The sequence below is a fragment of the Macaca fascicularis genome, chromosome 16 (genome assembly GCF_037993035.2).
Source record: "Macaca fascicularis isolate 582-1 chromosome 16, T2T-MFA8v1.1".
NCBI classification, from domain to species: domain Eukaryota; kingdom Metazoa; phylum Chordata; class Mammalia; order Primates; family Cercopithecidae; genus Macaca; species Macaca fascicularis.
In genome coordinates this window covers 9,727,520-9,742,792 of record NC_088390.1, presented here as the reverse complement: position 1 = coordinate 9,742,792, position 15,273 = coordinate 9,727,520, and the positions used below count along the sequence as shown (strand labels likewise).

The window sequence follows — 15,273 nt, the reverse complement described above, 5'->3', positions numbered from 1 at the left end:
ACAGCCTGGTGATTATAGTTAATAATAATATATTATATACTTGAAAATTGCCACGGGAATAGATCGTAAATGTTCTCACCACAAAAACGTAAGTATGTTGGCCGGGCGCTGTGGCTCACACCTGTAATCCCAGCACTTGGAGAGGCTGAGGCAGGCGGATCACTTGGGGTCAGGAGTTTGAGACTAGCCTGGCCAACGTGGCGAAACCCTGTGTCTACTAAAATACAAAAAATAGCCGGGCATGGTGGTGCCCGTCTGTAATCCCAGCTACTTGGGAGGCTGAGGCAGAAGAATCACCTGAACCCAGAAAGTAGAGGTTGCAGTGAGCCGAGATAGTGCCCCTGCACTCCAGCCTGGGTGGCAGAGCAAAACTCCATCTCGACGACAACAACAGCAACAACTCAATATTTAAAATTGAGATGGTGACTACACAGGTTCACACATTTGTTAAAACTTCCTAAATTTTATGCTTATACTGGGTGCATTTCACCATATATAGTTTAGACCTCAATAAAATTGATTTAAAAAGTAAAAATAGATAATAAAACAGCCATACCTTTGCTTTGACTATGTAATTCCATTTGTAGGAATTAAGCTTATGGGAACAATCACAGCTAAGGACAGTGATTTAAATACAAGAAACTTCAATACAGTGTAATACTGGAAAATGGAAACTCTATTTCCATTTTATGTCTTACTGTTTTGTCCAGAACTTCCAAAACATAAGAGTGATGAAGAAGGCATCCTTGTTTTTAAAAATCTCCAGTATATCACCATAGATCTAAAATTGATATGTAAGCACATAAGCTAATATAAATTCCAGGTGGCTAAAATTTTTAATATAACCATAGCTCTCCATACAGAATTGGTTCATTTAATAATATATTAATTGTTAAAGACTCAATTATTAATGATTGTTGTGTATTATTAAGACTAGGAAAATGTAACAGTGCTTAAATGAGAAAAGCAGGATATAAAACTAAAATTTTCAATTGTTTATACTTTGAAACATATCAGTATATTTACAATGGTTATCTCTAGGGGTTAAAATTACAGATGTCTTTTTTTTTTTTTACATTTTAACTTTTTTTTTTTTTACAATGTGCAACATTTAATTACATCATTAGAAAAGCACAGAAAATCAAATATTGCATGTTCTCACTTATAAATGGGAGCTAAATCTTGCGTACACATGGACATAAGGAAGGGAGCAATAGACCCTGGGGATTCCAAAAGGAAGGAGGGAGGGAGAGAGGCAGGGGGACAATGGCTGAAAAACTTCCTATTGGGCAGCGTGTTCACTATCTGGGTGACAGGGTCAAGAGAAGCTCAAACCTCAGCATCACACAATATACCCTTATAACAAACCTGCACACGTACCCACTGAATGTAAAATAAAAATGTAGAATTTTTAAAAAGAAAAAAAAGAAAAGAATTCTAGATAATACCAAGGACAGGACTTTTCTTTCTGTTTTTCAAAGGGAGTCTCACTCTGTCACCCAGGCTGGAGTACAGGGGCACAATCTTGGCTCACTGCAACCTCGGCCTCCCAGGTTCAAGCAATTTGCCTGTCTCAGCCTCCTGAGTAGCTGGGACTACAGGCACACGGCACCATGCCCGGCTAATTTTTGTATTTTTAGTTGAGACGGGGTTTCACCATCTTGGTCAGGAGGCTGAGGTAGGAGGATCACTTGAGCCCAGGAGTTGAAAACTGTAGTGAGCTATGATGGCACCACTATACTCCAGCCTGGATGACACAGAGAGACAGAGAGAGAGAGGAGGGAGGGAAGGAAGGAAGGGAGAGAGGGTGGGTGGGAAAAAAATAGAAAGGGAGAGAGAGAAAGAAAAAGAAAGAGGAAGGAAGGAAGGGAGGGAGAAAGAGAAAGAGAAAGGAAAGAAAAGGAAAGGAAAAGACAAGACAAGACTCCTTTAACACAACCTGACGTGGTGTGTCTGCAACTAATTCTCCAGCCTTTCCTCCCCAGCCAAGTGGGCTTTTATTCATTTATTGAACAGAAAGTCTCTCGGCCCCACCTCCTTCCCTGGTTGGCATTTCAGTTCCCAGGTCCTGGAATGCACTCTCCCATCTTCCCAAGCCCTTCATTGACACCCAATCCTTCAAATTTCAACTCAGTGGCTGGTTACCTCTCCAGGGAAGCTTTCCCTGCCCACCCCACAGGATCTCCCCCAATCAAATCACATTTTCCTGCTGTCACTATCATAGCACCTTGCATTTGTCCTTTCTAACATGTTTCTGTTCCAATCATGTTCCTGTGTGATTATTTCATTAACATCTATTTCTACCTCTAGACCATAAGCCCCTGGAGAGCAGCCCCAGAATCTGGGTTTGTACTCATCACTCATCATGCATTCCATGCATTCCCAGTCTAGTCTCTGGACATTCAATAAATATTTGTTGAATGAATGTTTCCCTATCTGTAAAATAAGAAGAGCTCACCTAGATTTCAATCCATAAGCCTGGATTCTGGGATCCTCCACTCCTCCCTCCAAAGCCGACTACCCAAAAATCCCAGGAAATTCCAGATTGTATCTTCCTCATTAACATATTACAAACTTGATTATCCTTCAATTCCCTGAGGCTTACTGGGAGCTCCCAGACCCTGGGGATTTGACAGCAGGAGAGAGATAGGAAATCCTGGTGAGTCACTGAGGGCTACTCATTTCGGAGTTTTTTTTTTTTTTTTTTTTTTTTTTGAGACAGAGTATGGCTCTGTCGCCCAGGCTGGAGTGCAGCGGCGCAATCTCGGCTCACTGCAAGCTCCGCCTCGCTGGTTCACGCCATTCTCCTGCCTCAGCCTCCCAAGTAGCTGGGACTACAGGCGCCCACCACCACGCCCGGCTATATATATATATATATATTTGTATTTTTAGTACAGACGGGGTTTCACCGTGTTAGCCAGGATGGTCTCAATCTCCTGACCTCGTGATCCGCCCACCTCGGCCTCCCAAAGTGCTGGGATTACAGGCGTGAGCCACCGCGCCCGGCCAATTCCGAGTTTTTTCAAACTACTGCAGCCTCTCCCATTGCTGTGGTAACTGGATGGAAATGCATCTAGCACGAGAAAATGTACATAAAGATTACCTCCCTCCCTCCTCTAGGTTTCTGCAGGTGAGAAGGTGTCATGATAGAATAACGAACATTTCCCATGAGGCTGGCACTGTGCTCTACATTCGAACTCACTTAATACAACAACCCCATAACAAGGTAGGTACCACTATGGTTCTATATTAAAGATGAAGAAAGTTGCAGCACAGAAACATCTGGTAACCTGCTCAAGGTCACAAAACTCCAGAGACCTTGCTCTTAACCACTATACCACACTGCCTCTTTCTTAAAAAAGCAAGTATCACCAAAAAGAGACATTTAGTGACAACCATTTGTCCCACCGGCTGCTGCAGAACAGTGCTTCGCTAATGGAGGCAGGAGGGAGGAAGGTGGGGGTTGGCATCTCACGGGTCACATGGCAAACACTGCTTTCTCAGGCTGAAACTCAAGAGCGGTGATGCTTGTGGAATGAACACTGACAGGTTTCCCCCTCCTCCAAGAACAATCACTAGTCTGTAGGGAGCTTCAGTTCTCTGCCCAGAGCTGCGGGTTTCTTTCTTTTTTTTTTTCAGGAAGTAAACCATGTGCATCAATTATCAGAAACCCTTTAATTCAACTGGGACCCCAAACAAACACCCCGCTTTAACCCCGGGTGATGTGATACAAACAATTTACAACGCCTCAAGACCCTGCAGCATCCCGAGTAAGTAGACCGTGATCTAGCAGACAATAAAATGCAAGCCCGTGCTCATACATTGTAGGGGATTGAATGCGCCTTAAACAAAAGGATGCTATCTCCAAAATAGCACGCTCGCTGCCTTTGCTGGGCACTCAGCACGGTACCTGGCCTGCAGGTTGTCAGATTCCACCGGGCTTGGAATAAAATCCAAACTCTTTACCGTTGCCTCCTACGTCTTACATGATCTGGCGAAACTCATCTGCCTCCTAATCTCCAACGCCATTGGTTTTCTTTCCATATCCCCAGTACTCAGCTCCTTTGGGTCTATGGCAATTGTACTTGCTGTTCCCCCTGCCTGCATCAGTCCTAGAGCTTGCCCTGACCGCATCCTTCTCATCATTCAGATCTCAACGCAAGCATCACCTCCTTCCCCTGAGGCCTTGGGCTTTCAACGTCCCATTCCCCACCCCACATCATTCTAGACTGGAAGCTCTAGAGCGGGCGTTAGAACACTGTCCGGCCCTCAAGCCTTCAATACTTCAACAAATGCTTGTTGAATCCAAAAACTCTGATTACCCTTCAATCTGCCAGCTCACCCCACTCCCTCTCAAAATACCTAGGAGAATTCATTTATAAAGAAAACATAAGCAAGCGACAGCGTAACACATCGACTCAAAACAAAGCCGGTAATCCGGGGCTGAACTGGTCAATGGCATCTGAAGAAGGCCCCAAGAAAACCCCTTCCTGATCGTGCACACACTTTTCAAGAGGCGAAACCAGGGGGCCAAGGCGGCCGCCGGCGCAGCGCTGCCTACCTTGAACTCCGCGGAAAGTTGGGGCGTGTATTCGCGAGTCCAGAGCGCGCGCACCAGCGCCGCCAGCTGCTCGGTGACCTCGGCGCGGCCTGGCGCCGCCCGGTAGCGCCCCAGCGCCAGGAACTCAGCCAGCAGGTCGGTGTTGCTGAGACACTGCACCACGGCGTTCATGAAACAGGTGTTGCCGTGGTTCTTCAAGCCCTGAGCGCCCGGCGGCCGCGCCCCATCGCCGGCGGGGAGCTGGAGCTGGGGCTGGGGTCCGGGCGGGCGCTCCTCCCCGGGGCTCCCGGGGGCCGCTGGAGCCGGGCCCGGGGCGCAGGCGAAGCCCCCCTCACCGTCGCCATCGCAATATCCCGGCTGGGGCCGGGGCGGCGAGTCCCCGGGGCGGGAGCGGCTGCCCAGTGCCAGCAGGAAGCGGCTGAACAGGCGGCGCAGGGAGCGGCGGCGGCGGGGCCGGGGCGCGGGCGGTCCCCCTCCTGCCGCGTCCCCAGGGCCCGGGTCCATGGCTGCCGCCGGCGCAGCTCCAGGCTCGGAGCCCCCGGGCCCGAGGCGGACGAGCGGCCAGCAGGCCCTACAGCTTCGCTAAGGCGCCTGGTGCCGGCTACCTGCGGGCCAGGTGTGCGGGGACGGGGCGGAGGCGGAGCCAAGGGCGGGGCAGCCCCGCCCCGCGCGGGAATCCGGCCGCACGACCAGCCCCCTGCAGGGCAGCGCAGGGCCACCCCTACCCCTGCCTGGTGCCGCCCCCGCGGCGCTGACTGGGAGTCGTCGTGGTCGGGTTCCCCACCCTTCCTTACCTCGTAAACCGACAGACCTGGGTTTCGCCTCTGCTGCTGTTCCTCGAGCAGCCTTCGAGCAGTGGAAATTATGGAGGAATGAACATTCTGAAAGCGCCCAGTAAATGGCAAAGGCCTGGCTACTGCAGGAAGAAAAGGGCAAGGCAGGCATCTCCAGAGCACAGCCTCGGGCGTGGTGAGAGGCGCGCGCTGGGTGCTGTGTGGGGGTGGGGAGCGCTTTTGTGCACCGCTGGTTCCTCCGCAGGCTCAGGTGTGTGCGGACAGGTGTCGCCACCCCCTTTCAGACCGTCTGCCCTTTTAGGGGAGGCAGAGCCTGTGCCTGCACCCGCCCACTCAGGACCCGAACTGGGAGCCACGTGTTGCCCTGTAAAAAAAAAAAAAAAAAAAAAAAGCCCCCGAGTGGTTGTGGTTTGCTTTTTTTACACCACAGATTGGGTTAGAATCATTTTCCAAACACTTGTGAAACTTATCATCCTTGCTTTAATCGGCAAGGAAGGGGGCTCAGAGGGGTTATCGCAACGTAGGGAGGCCGCCCGACCCGTAAGCAGGGAAACCGGAACTCGACCTGGATCTCTGGACTGCCGGGTTCAGGCCCTTTCCAACCTCAGTATTTGCTTACCAGGAAGTTTTCAAGCTCTCAGGCGCGCCCCCTACGCGGTTTCTGGTTCACTCCTTAACGCACAATCCTTGCTGAATGATTGCCCAATCAGAATTACTTTGGCCTTGTCCCGCCCTTGATTCCCTGGGTAACCCTGGGCCCCCCGCCCCCTCTTGATCCCTTGCAACTGTCAGGTTTATAATTAATCTGGCAAGATCTTGCAAAATGAGTTTCTGGTCAATTTCTAGCTCAGAAAGAGATCAGCACCATGTGAGACGCAGTATTCTAACGCCCTGAAATGTTACTTGTTGTTTAATAAGTGATAATCATTTATTAAATATTCTTGATCCTGGCCGGACTTGGTGGCTTACACCTGTAATCCCAGCAGCACCTTGGGAGGCCGAGATGGGCAGATCACCTGACGTCAGGAGTTCTAGACCAGCCTTGCCAACATGGTGAAACCACGTCTCTACCAAAAATACAAAAATTAGCCGGGCGTGGTGGCGCATGCCTGTAATCCCAGCTACTTAGGAGGCTGAAGCAGGAGAATCGCTTGATTCAGTGAGCGGAGATCGCGCCATTGCACTCCAGTCGGGCCACAAGAGCTAAACTCCGTCTCCAAAAAAAAAAAAGAGTCTTGATCTTTCAAACCGGGTTGCAGCAGTTACCTCATGCAAAAAAAAGCAGCATTACTTAAAGAATAAATAACATGCTTAAAACATCAGACTGTACTGTGAATCGGAGACTTGTGTTCTGGAAAATGCCATTATTTACCCCTCTCTGGAAAAAGATACCCGGTTGGGTGATTAATACACAAGGACATAAGGTCCATTTCATCACCCTTCTGGTGGAAAGCACGGAAGAAAGATGTAATGGCCAACTCCAATAAAGCATCTCTGAAATTTCATCTTTCTTTGGTAATTGTCCTGAGATCCCAACACCACACATTTTCTTTGAGAAAGCATGCATGTTTCACTCTCTACCCTGTCAGGAATTCTGCCCATGCTTTAGTACATTCGTCACTTAATTCTCACAATAACCTTTTGAGCAGGAACTTACTCTTGCTTGACAAAAGAGAAAATTGTGGCTCAGAGAATTTTTAAGAAGCCTGCCCAAGATCTGGATTTAAATCTGAGGCTAGTCCCGTATAGCTTGACCAATGAAATGACAATTAAGAAGGCAATTCACTTTGCCTTATTTTTACAGGATAATAGCAATGCTGTCTGTGCACAGATCAGGAGGAAGGTCTGTGGGTTTTGCAGAGTTGCAGACAACAAATTATAACAGAAAACCGACAACTGAGAATTTATTCAAAATGTAAGAAGTTCTAATTAGAGTCTGCACAAATTATTCTTGAACATATTTCAATTTTAATATACAATGTAGGAATACAAAATGCATTCTATAAAGAAAAAAAAGTTTGGACTCAAGAACAAAAACAGAGCTGTGAGAAATGAAGACGAGTGTTGGAGTTATCTAAAATCGGTCTTCAGCAGGACTGTGTGCAACGCCGAGGCCCAGAGACATCTCATCAGTTTCAAGAGGTGTATGGGTACTTCCATCGCAAAATGGCCCCGTCGGCACTTACGCTAACGATATATTGATTTCCTGGACTTATGCGGATGCGTGTGATGTTGCCACTGTGTCCCACCCCAACGTGAGTCACTTCACCCTCATTATAATCCCAAACTTTGACCAGATGGTCATTTCCACCTGAAAAAGATAAACACGGATATGGCATTGCTGCAATACAAGAGAGAAACAACCCTGATTTCAAATAACTGGATCGTTTTCCACACGGTCCCCGTGTACCTATCTTTGTAATAACACTTTTACTTGATTATAAAAATCTATCTGTTGCGGTAAGTTTGAAGGGGAGGGGGAAATACAGAGAGGTAAAAGCACATTTCATCCCACTACCCAGAAATAACCACTAGTAAAATGTTGACTTGGTTCCTTCCAGTCTTTTATCTGTGAGTATACTGGTATACATATACATTATATATGTGATTGGGATTACACTATGTCTAGTTTGATACCTGCCTTATAGTCAATGTATTTGTGAAACAATTCATTTAGTGCATTTATTTATTTATTTATTTATTTATTTATTTAATTTTTTGAGACGGAGTCTCTGTCGCCCGGGCTGGAGTGGAGTGGCGTGATCTCAGTTCACTGCAGCCTCCGCCTCCTGGGCTCAAGCCATTCTCCTGTCTCAGCCTCCTGAGTAGCTGGGATTATAGGTGCACACCACCATGCCCAGCTAATTTTCGTATTTTTAGTAGAGACGGGGTTTCACCACGTTGGCCAGGCTGGTCTCGAACTCCTGACCCCAGGTGATCCACCTGCCTCGGCCCCCCAAAGTGCTGGGATTACAGGCATGAGCCACCGTGCCCGGCCGCATTTATTTGTTAATATCCTGATGAATCAAAGAGCTTGGCAGGAAATGATAATGATGTTCCAATCGGCGTGTTTGGGCGGTAAATGCCTCTTTGAAATAATGGCTAATTCATTTGTTTTGGTGGGGGGGGGGGCATCGCATCATGCAATAATAAAGTGGAATTAACAGACACGTTTAAGACTTCAGAAGGATGCTGGACAGCCCAGGCCATTTAAAGGCCGCATTTCTATTATCAATGCCTACCACAAAAAGCAAGCCTAGCAACCTACGTCTTAGCCTTTATTTGTGCCCTTAAGGCTCTTGTGCAAATGTTTCCCCTCATTGAAATGTGACTTCTGGATTTTTCTTTCTCCGCTACATTGGCTGCTGTGTTGGTTGCAGTCTGATTCTAACCAAGTTGCCTTGAGACACTTTTGTGATCTTTTCCGATTCCCTCTGGCCTGGGAGTTCCTTCTAGGTCCTCGTCTAAATAAGCCAGGCTTGGCTTTTTCCTATCCCAGGACTAACCTGTGACAAAGTGCACCCCTTCCTGTGTGATATCCATGCCATTTATCGACCCAGACAGGGAACCTTCCAATTCTCTGATTACTGTCCCATCAAATACTTCCCAGTAAGCAATCTGGAATTCAGGAAAGAAGCATTAAGCAGGACTCAGCTCCGGAGAGTCATCCATGCACACGCTAACAAAAGATGGCTCTACTTTATATAGAAGGGAGCAAAAATACACCACGGGATGATACTGGCTGAAATTATAAATAGACTACAGCAGGGGGTGGCAAAACCATTTTAATATTTTTAGTATTGGTTTTAAATTTGCATTCTATTTAAAGAGATGTTGATGTGCTGATAAACCTGGATTAAGGCAGAAAGGGCTTTTGATAAGACTAAGCAGATTGAGCCTGAAGCAAGCTGTAAGAGAAAGAACAGCCTCTGCATCCACAGCTAAGCTTCAGGCCTAGAGAGAGGAAAAGCATTTTCTTCCTTCCCACTGGGGGATGAGCACTCCCCACTCCCTAGAGTTCTAGAGACTGGGCCCTCCCTCTTCCTCACCCCACCCTTATTCCCAACTTTCCCTTCTGCTCCAAAGCACTGAGATATTCCACAGGGTGGAGTTTAAAGAGGAACTGGTAACCTTGGTTCCCTGTTGGGGAGCAGAACTACCTTAGGGGTGGAGAGACAGGGTGCCTAAACGAGGGTAATTTTTTTCCTGAATATACTGCCTTTGTACCTTGAACTTTGTGAATGCACAATCTATTCAAAATTTAAATTTCCTTCTCAGGAAAGAAAGCTTCTATTTATGATAGCAAAGACAGGGAATCAACCGAAATGCCCATCAATGATAGACTGCATAAGGAAAATATGATACAGCCAGCCGGGTCCAGCAGCTCACATCTGTAATCCCAGCACTTTGAGAAGCTGAGTTGGGCCCTTTGCTTGAGGTCAGGAATACGAGACCAGCCTAGGCAATATGAGGACACCCCATCTGTACTAAAAATACAAAGATTAGCTGGATGTGGTGGCACACACCTGTAGTGCCAGCTACTTGAGAGGGTGAGGCATGAGAATCACTTGCACCCAGGAGGTGGAGGTTGCAGGAGGTTGCAGGGAGCCAAGATTGTGCCACTGCACTCCAGCCTGGGCGGCAAAGTGAGACTCTGTCTCAAAAAAAAAAAAAAAACAGAATAAACTTAAGAAAATGTGGCACATATATACCACGGAATACTATGCAGCCATAAAAAGGGACAAGATCACGTCCTTTTGCAGGGACATGGATGGAGTTGGAAGCCATTATCCCCAGCAAACTAATGCAGGAGCAGAAAACCAAACACCACCTGTTCTCACTTACAAGTGGAAGCTGAACAATGAAAACACATGGACCCATGGGGGTAAACAACACGCTCTGGGCACCTGTCGGGGGGTGGTTGGGGAGAGGAAGAGCATCAGGAAGAATAGCTAATGCATGCAGGGTTTAATACCGAGGTGATGGGATGATCTTTGCAGCAAACCACCATGGCACATGTTTACCTATGGAACAAACCTGTACATCCTGCGCATGAACTTAAAATAAGGTTGAAGAAAAAAAAGAAAAGAAAAAAAACAAAACAAAAAGAGTGCTTGACCAGGAATCAGGAGTGCAAACTTGCATGTGCATTTCATTCATTTCTCATTGCTTCATGTTGGAAACGTGCTGTGTTCCAGTCACCAGTCACTATGCCAGGAGTCTGTATTCCTCTGAATCTAGCTAGACATTGTGCATACTATTTCTTTTTAATTTTTGTCTTTTGCTTTTAATGTCTGTTGATGCTTGATCATGTTAACAAAAAAATTCTGGTTTCATAGTAAACGCCTAAAGAGATAGAAAACCATGCCAGAGCCCATGTTTCTCAGGAATCACACCCACAGAAGTACTTGGAACTTGACTGCCTGGCTTCCCAGCCAAAGAAGCCAAACTGATACTCTTCTGGGCAGCCCTAGTAGGGCTCCATCTTACCGGAGTGTCCTCTGCCAGAGATGCCCTTCCCTGAGGTCTTGGCATTGGGTGGGTCTTTCTGTAATTCAGGCCTCAGCTCAGAGGCTGTTCCTTAAGGAGGCCTTCACCCACTACCCTAGCTGAAGGAGCTTCCCCCAGCCCACCAGTATCATATCACCTGTTCTATCTCCTTTCTCAGTCCTCTCACCATCTCATGTCTTGTTCACTTGTTACTCATCGTCCACTCACGGATTGGTTCATGTGTGTATTAGCCAATTCCATCCCCTCCTGCCCAAAATAAATTAGGGAAGTAAGGTTCATGACAGCAGGGACCCCTTGCTTGCTCCAAGGGTGAACATTCCCCCAAACAGAAGCATGAACCTTCACCTTCCTCTTTAACTGGGAAATCTATACCATATGTAGAATTTTTTTTTTTAGACAGAGTCTTGCTCTCTCACCCAGGCTGAAGTGCAGTGGTGCAATCTTGGCTCACTGCAACCTCTGCTTCCCAGGTTCAAGCAATTCTCATGCCTCAGCCTCTTGAGTAGCTGGGATTACAGGCGCCCTCCACCACGCTCTACTAATGTTTTGTAGAGATGTGGTTTCACCATGTTGGCTAGGCTGGTCTCGAACTCCTGACCTCAGGTGATCTGCCCGTCTCGGCCTCACAAAGCGCTGCGCTGGAATTACAGGCGTGAGCCACCACGTTTGACTCCGTGTGTGGATTTTTAGTGTATTGATGAAGTACAGTGCTGAGAGATGAGGAGCTCTATTGCCTTTCTGTTTGAATTTAGTCAAAGTAATAACCGGTTTGGGCACAGCAATTCTACTCCAGTCTAGAAATTCCCTAATAATAAAAACCAATCTATTGAGTACCTACTATGTGCCAGGTCCCCTGCTATAAGCCCCACAGGTGAGCATGACTTTAATCCTCACTCTGTGAGGTTAGTGGTACCATTTCCACTTAACAGGCAGGGAAGTGAAGACACTGGAAGGTGATATGGCCTTTCCAAAGTGACATGGCTGATTGATGACAGACACCATTGGAACCAAGATGGTTTGATTTCAGAGACTGCAGCCTCCACCACAATACCTCACTGCTTCTCTCTTGCACTGGAAAGATCTCAGCTCTCGCTGGGAGGACTTACCTTTCTGTCTGTTCCGCTGGTGATGATCTGGAACTCCTCGGGGTGATAGCACACACACTGGAATAAGGTGTTGGCTAGTATCATCTGATTCCTCCTGAGACGCCTGGAAAGTAGATTCAAAAGCTGTGAAAGTCGACTTTCTCTTCCCTAGGAAATGTATTCACTATTCAGGCTGGATTTGGTGCAAGCTGGGATTTGGGTTGGTGTATCTCTGTGCCAAACATCTCGTGCTGCCCGGCATGGTGGGGCCTGTATTTCTTCAAAACAGACTTCAGGTCACCCCTCTCCTCTCTACTTCTATGTACTCTCGTTGACCTATCATTGACCACCAGAGGACAACGGGAAGGGCCCTCTCCTAAAGACAGAGCACAGAACTCAACGAGAACCCTTAAGTTCTAGTGAAAAAGAAGCAGAAGAGGCTGAACTCAGAGCCAAACTGCCGCCTCCCACACAATGTACTTGATTCTTGAGGCCACCATTTGGAAGTGGAGCTCCTTACAGTCTGAGAAGCAGGATGTGGGGAGAGGTATTTTATTTTACTTATGTTTTCACCATCGATGTATCTTTAATTCACAAATAAAAGCTGTAACAAGATGTCATGTACACATTTGTACACAGCTTTGGACATACCAGATCATGCATAACCCTCAGAAAACACAAGCCTGTCACGTGGGGATGTCGCAAAAGCTGGCACGCTCAACCCTTGTCTGCCTATGGTAAGAAGTCCCTCCCAAGACACCCCCCATCCCGCCCAGGGTGCCCCCAAGAGGGAGCTGGCCTCCTGCAGCTGAAGAGAGCCCGGCCTGGGAAGGGTATTTTAAAAATGGGTATTATGGGCCGAGTGCAGTGGCTCACGCCTGTAATCCCAGCACCTGTGGGAGGTCAAGGCAGGCAGATCACCTGAGGTCAGGAGATCGAGGCCAGCCTGGCCAACATGGTGAAACCCCCTCTCTACTAAAACTACAAAAAATTAGCCAGGCATAGTGGCGGATGCCTGTAATCCCGGCTACTCGGGAGGCTGAGGCAGGAGAATCACTTGAACCCAGGAGGCAGAGGCTGCAGTGAGCCAAGATCATGCCACTGCACCACGCCTGGCCAAGATCTGCATTTTAAACCAGCATTTCAGTTGATTTTTATGTGCATAATGGAACCCCTGCCTTAGATACTGTACCAAGAACTATGTAAATATCGCTTCTCCTTCCATAGACGATGTGGTGGGTGGCCATCTCACAGGCCAGGCTTTCCTGGCTAAAAAATGCACCTTCTGCACAGTTGCTTCTCATTATGGAAGTTTTCAAACCTGGTATCTGAGCTGAGCATTTTTAAAGATTTTGGCACGAGAATTCCTGCTACACAGCAGAACAGCTTTAAGGATTTGAGGCAGTCACAAACCATCCATAGAAATAAGTTGAGACACGTCCTTCTAGTTCTATATTTTCCCGGGAGGAAGGTCAGGTATATAGCCTAACACTTCCTACAAGTGTGGTCCTTGAACCAGTGCCCTCAGTTGGGAGCTTCTCAGAAATGCGGAATCTCAGGTATCACATTAAATTTATTGAATCAAAATCTACGTGTTTAACAAGATCCCCAGGAGACACACAGGGCTAGAAGACAAAAGCTTGCTTTGTGGGGGCTTTTTGTTTGTTTGTTTGTTTGCTTGCTTTTTTAAGACGAAGTCTCATTCTGTTGCCCAGGCTGGAGTGCGGTGGCATGATCTCAGCTCGCTGCAACCTCTGCCTCCCGGGTTCAAGCGATTCTCCTGCCTCAGCCTCCTGAGTAGCTGGGATTACAGGCATGCACTACCACGCCCGGCTATTTTTTGTATTTTCAGTAGAGATGGGGTTTCACCATATTGGTCAGGCTGGTCTCAAACTCCCGACCTCGTGATCCTCCCACCTCAGCCTCCCAAAGTGCTGGGATTACAGGCATGAGCCACCGTGCCCGGCAGTGCTTTGTGTTTTTTTAATGTGTTAAGTACACAGTGAGTTCTCATTCCCATCAAGTGTATCTCATATTCTTTGTCATGCATAGCTCCTTCCTCCCATCTTTGCACTTATCCTCGTCTCTCTTATGCAGTGATATAAAGGCAGTGCCTCGTAGGAGTGGTAGAGGGGTGATAGGTGGGTGGGGAGAGGGGTTGGAGGAATAGGGTCTGATTCTAAAATAAAAACACAGCAAAAGTGCTTATAGTCAAAAATTCAAAAAGCCACTTTTCAAAAATCCTTTGAGTTACTCCTACAATAAAGTTCATATGCTTCGGTCTAGTTAGTTTGAAGTTAGTCATTCTATGGGGGTGTGATATGCTCAGGGCATAAGAGGTCCCTGGGAATGTGGCCAACCGAGGAGAAAGGCAAATATATGTCCCACCAGCATCCCTCCCCTCCATGGGGAGTTCATGCTGGGCTTCATCTAACTGACTGGAATGATAAGAGGCACTGCCTGCATTAGTTATTTTTCTTTTTTCTTTCTTTCTTTCTTTTTCTTTCTTTTGAGACAGAGTTTCACTCTTGTTGCCCAGGCCAGAGTGCAATGGCGTGATCTCAGTTCACTGCAACCTCCGCCTCCTGGGTTCAAGCCATTCTCCTGCCTCAGCCTCCCAAGTAGCTAGGATTACAGGCACACACCACCACGCCCAGCTAATTTTTGTATGTTTAGTAGAGAAGGGGTTTCACCACATTGGCCAGGCTGGTCTCAAACTCCTGACCTCAGTGATCCGCCCTCCTCAGCCTCCCAAAGTGCTGGGATTACAGGCAGGAGCCACCGTGCCCGGCCTTACATTCGTTATTTTTCTTGCCACCTTTCATTTGGGACACTTAGGGTTGAATTCGTGTTAAGTCAAACCATGCTTCACCGTGTGGACACAGAAAGCTATTTCCCTATCTCACCAGAAACTTCTAACATTCAGTTCTTCCTGGAAATTTTAACCCTTCCCACCAGCATCGATAAACCATGGACAGTCATGAACGGCTTCTGATGAACATCCCTTTACTGTGTTGCCTTCAATAAGATTTCTGGCCGGGCGCGGTGGCTCAAGCCTGTAATCCCAGCACTTTGGGAGGCCGAGACGGGCGGATCACGAGGTCAGCAGATCGAGACCATCCTGGCTAACCCGGTGAAACCCCGTCTCTACTAAAAAATACAAAAAACTAGCCGGGCGAGGTGGCGGGCGCCTGTAGTCCCAGCTACTCAGGAGGCTGAGGCAGGAGAATGGCGTAAACCCGGGAGGCCGAGCTTGCAGTGAACTGAGATCTGGCCACTGCACTCCAGCCTGGGCAACATAGCGAGACTCTGTCTCAAAAAA

The 15,273-nt window shown here is 47.5% G+C and overlaps 2 protein-coding genes and 1 long non-coding RNA gene across 15 annotated transcripts in view; 1 reads left to right on the top strand and 2 right to left on the bottom strand.

The window, feature by feature from the left end:
* USP43 (ubiquitin specific peptidase 43) overlaps nt 1–5,627 on the bottom strand; it is an 86,798-nt gene extending 81,171 nt beyond the window's left edge. For 6 of the 10 annotated variants that reach the window (XM_045376304.2, XM_045376307.2, XM_045376305.2 and 3 more), the window contains exon 1: nt 4,562–5,181. In XM_045376304.2, the coding sequence (XP_045232239.2) occupies nt 4,562–5,065 (504 nt within the window). In that variant the 5' untranslated portion in view covers nt 5,066–5,181. Of the gene's footprint in view, nt 1–4,561; nt 5,182–5,355 lie in introns of those variants that run through there. The other 4 variants (XM_074018578.1, XM_074018579.1, XM_074018580.1 and 1 more) reach the window with 2 other exon arrangements.
* Nucleotides 5,307–7,907, top strand: LOC135967939 (uncharacterized). Its single transcript, XR_010582272.2, has 2 exons — nt 5,307–5,530; nt 6,339–7,907. It is a non-coding gene; the product is annotated as an uncharacterized lncRNA (long non-coding RNA).
* The window catches only part of CFAP52 (cilia and flagella associated protein 52), a 70,262-nt gene continuing 62,235 nt past the window's right edge, over nt 7,247–15,273 (bottom strand). For 3 of the 4 annotated variants that reach the window (XR_012425278.1, XM_005582879.4, XM_074018581.1), the window contains 3 exons: nt 11,973–12,075; nt 8,862–8,973; nt 7,247–7,666 (listed from right to left, as the gene is read on the bottom strand). Coding sequence is in view for 3 of the 4 variants with exons in the window: in XM_005582879.4 (XP_005582936.1) it covers nt 7,491–7,666; nt 8,862–8,973; nt 11,973–12,075 (391 nt within the window). In the remaining variant the exon portion in view is untranslated. The remainder of the gene's footprint in view (nt 7,667–8,861; nt 8,974–11,972; nt 12,076–15,273) is intronic. The other variant, XM_005582881.4, reaches the window with a different exon arrangement.